This window comes from Ischnura elegans, chromosome 3 (assembly GCF_921293095.1).
Source record: "Ischnura elegans chromosome 3, ioIscEleg1.1, whole genome shotgun sequence".
Lineage (NCBI taxonomy): Eukaryota > Metazoa > Arthropoda > Insecta > Odonata > Coenagrionidae > Ischnura > Ischnura elegans.
This window is the reverse complement of record NC_060248.1, coordinates 61,036,708-61,043,402: the sequence shown is the minus strand read 5'-3', so window position 1 is coordinate 61,043,402 and position 6,695 is coordinate 61,036,708. Positions and strand designations below refer to the sequence as shown.

The 6,695-nt window shown below is 36.2% G+C and overlaps 1 protein-coding gene across 1 annotated transcript; it reads left to right on the top strand.

The window, feature by feature from the left end:
• The first annotated feature begins 58 nt into the window (after positions 1 to 58).
• LOC124155903 (LYR motif-containing protein 4) lies at positions 59 to 1,027 on the top strand. Its single transcript, XM_046530097.1, has 3 exons — positions 59 to 250; positions 358 to 478; positions 639 to 1,027. The coding sequence occupies exons 1-3, from the start codon at positions 171 to 173 to the stop codon at positions 696 to 698; spliced, it is 261 nt and encodes an 86-aa protein (XP_046386053.1). The 5' UTR covers positions 59 to 170; the 3' UTR covers positions 699 to 1,027.
• Positions 1,028 to 6,695: the final 5,668 nt, after the last annotated feature.

Genomic DNA, 6,695 nt, shown 5'->3' with positions numbered 1-6,695 from the left:
AATACATTTCAGTGCGCATTTCGTTGTTCTCATTACAAGAGTAAAAATTTTGTGTTTACTGCGCGCATGCCGTTCAAAACATTATTCCGAAGTATAGCTCTAAGAAAGAAAGTGTTTTAACAGCATTTAAAAAGATTCGTGAGGCGTAATTTTGAAGATCACGTGTAAGCATGAGTTCCAGAAATAGCATACTGAAGTTATACAAAACCATGCTACGAGAAAGTGAGAAGTTCAGTTCGTATAACTTCAGGTACGCATTCTAATGAAGGGCTCCACCGCTTCATTATTTGTAGAGAGGGAATAGTTACATTTTTATTTCAAGTTTGGAAATTATTTTCGATCTTCTGTAATTTTCAGGAACTATGCCATTAGACGGACAAGGGATGGCTTCAGAGAAAATAAGCATTTAACAGATCCAGAGGAAGTTAGTAAGCAAATAGAATACGCGAGAAAGAATCTCGAAATCATTAAAAGACAGGTAAGTTCATGATAACCTAGCCCTGAAGTAAGATATGAGGTTTCGTTTTTCATTTCTATCTGGCTTTTCATTTGTTGCGGTGAGCTATTTTCATTGTGCCTCTCCCCAAATTACATAACTTTCGTGGAATTAATTTTATTTATATCGCCCACTTCTATAGGTGGCAGTTGGATCAATGTATGGCGGACAAAAACTTATCATAGAAAATGATACGCGTTGAATTGTTTAATTTTTCAATTGATGGTCGTTGGCCACTTTTCATAGATTGTGAATCTGTACTATTTATTGTTATGATTTTATGAGCAAACATTACTGCGCGTTATGATCTTATGTGTAACATGTTACCAAGGACAATAGCTGGTTGGTTGTTTCTATGAAATGTGGGGAAAGTTCTACCCCTGTGTACCCTGAATGATCGTCAACCCTAGTTTCCATGTGGGATGAGGGAGAAGAATGAAGTAATATGAATGGTATAGTCTTGTAGTGAAATATTTCCATGATGTAATGAAATGTGTATAATAAGTAAAGCGCACGGTTATATTTTTTAAACAAGCATTTATTTGTTTCTCTCCTTTAATGTAAATCACAATTGTAGTGTAAATCTGTCAGACCTTCGAATTATTTTACATCTTAATTGAATGGATTGATTAGTGGATGACTGTAAGGCCGCTTTTCAAATATCATGACCCGGAGTCATTTTCTGATGAAGCTCAAATAAAAATTGTGTTCACCCTCTGGAAACATGACAGTTGCTATTGTCAATTCAAGAGAGATTTCAATGCAGTCCATTTGGAGGATAGATGTTGTTGTAAAGTGATGGAAACAGTGGAATCATCAATCCTTTTCTATAGGTTACACTGGGGTTAATATTTCAGCAGAGCGAGTCTTTTAATGGGTCCTTGACTGATGTCTCTCTTAGTTCATCTTTTCTCTTTACTAGAAGGCAATGGCACTGCAAAGAGGAAGTTGAAGCTGGGTGATCTGCCTCCACCCCTTACTGTTGTTATATTTCATTCCTAACCTGCTAGTAAGAGTCACAAATTTGATCTACTCCCACCAACCTTAAAGAGATTCTTAAGAAAATTCTGGCAACTATCATAGTGGCAATCGAGAATTTAAACCCTGGTGTGACCTTAAGCTGTCTTTTGGTTGATTGGAGTCAATGCATCTACATGTAATTAGCGAATAAGTCTTCAGCAGATGAAGTCAGTATGGTACATTCAAGTCTCAAAATCCATACCAAGAATGTGGAAATAGTAGGCCATTGAGAAAGATGAGCTTTTATGACCAGCCATTTCTTAAGGCATGTTTACACAATGCATTTATCTACATGGAAAGATGCATCAATTCATTCACCATCAAAATTGCACTGTAACACCAAAAATTATGAATATGCATGTGTGTTTGTCCAGCAAATACCCCATCCTAATTTCATGAATATATTCAACCATTCATCCTGCCATGCACTCACTTGGGATGTTTAACTTTTCTCCATGCATGCAAACAAAAGATAAAAATGTTCATTTTAGACTGTCAGAGAAAAAGGATTGGTGATGATGAGATGAAAAATAAAAACTTTGGTAATAATTATTATTATTTCTGCGATATTACTTTAGATGCTCCTAGTCAGGACAGGTTACCGGAGGAATGAGACACGCATCACTGTAGACGCTGTAGACCAAGGCTGGAGTTCAACTGCCTGCTCATGCCTTGATTAATTCTGCATGCCATCTCCTGGCTGTGCCATTAACTACATCAATGTAATATATAATTGGAGGCATCTATTCTTGTTACAGTTGTTAAGAGACATTTCTGTGATTATTCATAATGGTCAACAGATGTCTGATGTGATTATAAATGAACATGTGAACTTAGTTACATAACCAGCAAGAAAGGACTTTCCACTGATACTGATAACTTCATTGCAGTTAAAAAGCCTGCCTTGGTTTTAGGCCTGGAGTACCTTACAAAGAACCACACTTAAATCAATATAAATATAACCCAGGTTGGGTACACACTGTATAGAGCCCAATAAAAGACTCACTCAAATAAATTTTTGGTACTACCACCTTCCTCGGAGTTAGGAAAAAGACTCAATATATATATTATGATTATATATATAGATAAGTAATCTACAACTATAAATAAAAAGGGAGAAAATTTACCCCATAAAATGAATATAGGAGAAAGATAGATTTTGTGCAACTGGCATGTGGTTAAAAAGTCATTGCCTCCTAACGAGTTTCAATTGTAACTCAAGGCCAAATAGCACCTTATTTACCACTCATGATGTATTGATATACTATTTCAACTAACCATTCATATTTTATTGTTGATACATATGCATCAATGCTTCTACATGTACGTACATTTGTTTTGATAGAAAGTAATTAGGTAATTTGAAACATAAAATGTTCCTCTCCTTTTATCTGAAGAGGATATCATCCAATTTAATCATTGACCCTGATGTATCTCCCCCACCTTCATCACAGTGTATGCAGTCTGCCCATTCCCCATGATTTCTTGCAATAGCTTATACGTTGACTTCATCCACCAGATAATATCATCTTGTGCCCTTCTGAACACAACCTGCACAGATTACCTGATTGCATACTTCGCAGGGATACAAAATTGACAGGCTGTTGGGGTACACTTCCAAGTAAGATGTTCAGTGTCATTTGCGTCAAGTACTTCAAGTACATTGCTTCCAGTGAATATTAAATAAATGTTGGAGAAACAGGACACTAAAGCCAAGAAATAGCATGAAATTAACTGTGGGACTGGTATGAATCACTGAGGAACTTATGAGAAGGTACTCAATGACAGGGATGCCGACTCACAAAAAATATTGGGGGGGGGGGGCCCGAACCGGGAAATTTTATAAGTACTGAGTTTTAAGTTTTTTAAGCAGTATAGAAGAGTCATAAGATCAACATTAGAACCCTGATAACTCGAATCTCAATATCTGGACACTCCCGGGAAAATCGACTAGCCTGAAAATTTTTTCCTCACACCCATAACGAATTTTTGAGGGGGCTCGGGCCCCATGGAGTCGGTGCCACTGCTCAATGGCTAAATAAATTATCCATCAGTTTTCCTTGATATTTTGTCTAAGTTAGCCATAAAATGGGGAATGGGGTGAAAATAAGTAGCAAAGTTATATAGTATTGCTCAAGGAATAATTGGAGACTAGCCAGCAGCATACCTTAACATAGCAAATCTCAAGAGCATATTAAGAGTGTGGGAGTATTCCATACCCCCCAGATCCCAAGTATTAGTTGTGCCTAAAACCCCCCTATCATTAATTCCTAGCAGTACCCCTGATCTGGACAATAAAGTTTTTCATCCGCCTTTCTTTGAAAAAAGGTATAGTTTTTGGAGCTTGGCTTTAACTCAACTTTGAGAATGTAGGAGATATTAAGGCGGTTTCACTCTGTCATATTTTGCTCAAGACTCGTTGAACAAGCTTTCATAAATGCATATGACATTTTGTCAATCATTATGACTGTGGTCATTTTGTCTTGAGTGCTTTTGGATTCCTTTGTTTCCATCAAATTTGTCTTTCCTTGAAGGGTTCTAATTTCTATTAAATCTTGAATGGTACTGAAGCGTTTGGACTAATCAAGGAAGGTTTTCCAATCTTTCCAGCGCTCCCTTGGAGATGGTATATCAATAAGTATTGACTTCATGGCCGTTCTCATTAAATTGTACGAGGGGCAGTGGTGTTTATATTAAGTGAACTACCACATGAAGCTGAAGAGAAGTTCAACACAGCAAGAAGTTAATACAAATTTGTTGCCCATGCGTAAAATTTTGATTTTAATTCTCTCTTGGTCTTGCTTTTCGTTATGCCTTTGTCAATCATGTTTGCTTGCGTTATTCAAGTGAATTCAAGGTTTTTACAACAGTGTGAAAGGCCTTTCAACTCTTTTCAAGATATGTTCAGCAATCATTCTTGAAATACCATCTCTAATGGTCTTGAATATCATTTTAGCATTCAAGACGACTTGTTCCATGTACCTTGTTCAAGATATCTTGAGTAGTGTGAAAGATGCTTTACTTGAATTATAAAATTTATCAAGGCCTCACTTGGATTACTTTGAAGTTTTTCTTTTTTCTTTTGCCTCATCACAGCCCTCTTCAGAAAAGATCTACTTTTAACTTGTTTTGTTTGCAAAGTTTTCCTCTAAATAATCATTTGTTTTGTACCTTATGGTTTAACCTGAAAATTAATTACTAGGATTTACCGAAGAATCCTCAAAGTCTCCCTAAGGTATGAATTTGAAATGTGATAATGGTATCATGAGGAGACCAACAGATGAGTAGTGAGTAACTGATTACTGTATTTTCTCGTGGAAGCCATGCACTTTTTTTCTGGAAATGCTGGTGAAAAATAGGGGTGCACTGCTTACATATCTCCCAGATTTTCATGTAAGCTGTGCATCATTCTTCCTCATATTCCAGTCATTTTCCTCCTAATTTCCACATTAGTTAATGGATCGTTTTGAAATGGTAAGTATAGTGTGGTAGCCAATCTGTCATATATTTTGAAGTAATTAGAAATAACAATCATCGTTCATTAAAGTCTGAGCTTACACGTTACTTGCAGAAAGACTATATTGGAAACTTATGCAACAAACCACTTAACAAGCATAGTTTGCCCAAGGGAATATGTTGAAGGACTGATATGTTTTCAAATCAGTATCAACATTCTATCCTGTAAGCTGCTGCAAAGATGTATGGTGCTTTAAAGTCTTCTCAAATCGTAATCTGAGTTTGTTACAGTATCACCAAACTGGAGCAATATTTATCACATGATAGTAGCCCCTTTTGCTAACTTATTAAAGCTACGTAGTAAAACATGACAAAGTAATTGCTGCATAGTGACAAGGCATATGTTTTGAGATTGTATCTTTTTACTGTACGTACTTATCTATCTCTGCTATCTGATCCATACATGAGGGGAGCAAGCGAGTATGAATCAATAAGCATTTTATAATAGCTTTCATTATCACCCCTAAAAATTAATTATGAAGTGAAACTGTTATCATATCCTGTGAGTACAAAAATATAGAAGGCATGGCACTAAGTACATTTGATATATTTATTTATAATATTCCACTTCGTTAGACTGTAGGTGTTATTAAGTGGGGGCCAGACTCCCCTTCCAAAATGAGTAAAATTTATTCGTGAAAATTTCTATTTTTGTTTTTTTTTCAAGTGAATTAGTTTAATGTGTCATGGGTGTGGGCATGGCGGCAGCCTAGGGTGATGCTCTTATACATTCAATATATTATTCAGATCAGGGGTGCAGCCAGGAATTAAGGCTGGGGGGGTTTAGGTGCAACTAATACCGGGGTGTGTGGGGGTATGGAATACCCACCAGGATAAGCGGTAGGTGCGAGATTAATAAATTGGGGAATTTTAATATAAACGGTTCAAAATGGTGAGTTTTACGGCTTTCTGAGGGATATTCTATTAATCCTGACCCTATTCTATTAGAAATATCAATCCTATTATGTAAAATGGATTAAATTTAAATATTTCTCTGAGCTCTGGGGGGGTTATAACCCCCAAAACCCCCCCCCTCGCTGCGCCACTGATTCAGATATTTAAATTGAAATATAAAATATCATGGAGTGAATGTCCGATAAATACCATGGGTTGAAGGGAGAGGGCCCACCCCCTCCCATTATCAGGAGCTATAAACACCACTGGTTTAGACAGATTCAAATGGAAGGCGAGCCATTATGCAACAAACTTTCATGCCACCCAATCCTCTCATATGAATGAAGTGTTCAAGTTACAGTGCATCTGCTATGTTGTAATGGGTACTGACAGGGGATAAGAGGATTTACTGACCTTTCCATATCAAGCACTAGACTAGATGAGTAATCTGATGTGACTCGGGTCACTTTCCTATGAAAGTAATACATATTTACAACTTCCAACTGTTCATTCATTTTACATTCAAAATGCTCACTTTAAAATAAACATATTACATACGTAGTAAAACGAGTGAAAGGGTGGCAAAAATTTTGCTTTAGTGTTCAAAGATGAAAACTTTTTACACTATTGATGGAAATTGTTTTTTTTTTGTTAAAATTAAAGAATTTTCATTTTCCCTGTGTTTGGATTTCTATTGCACTCATTTTGATTTATATTTTATGTATTCATATGAATTATATTTGAATTCAAAGTTTAATTTTTCCATCAA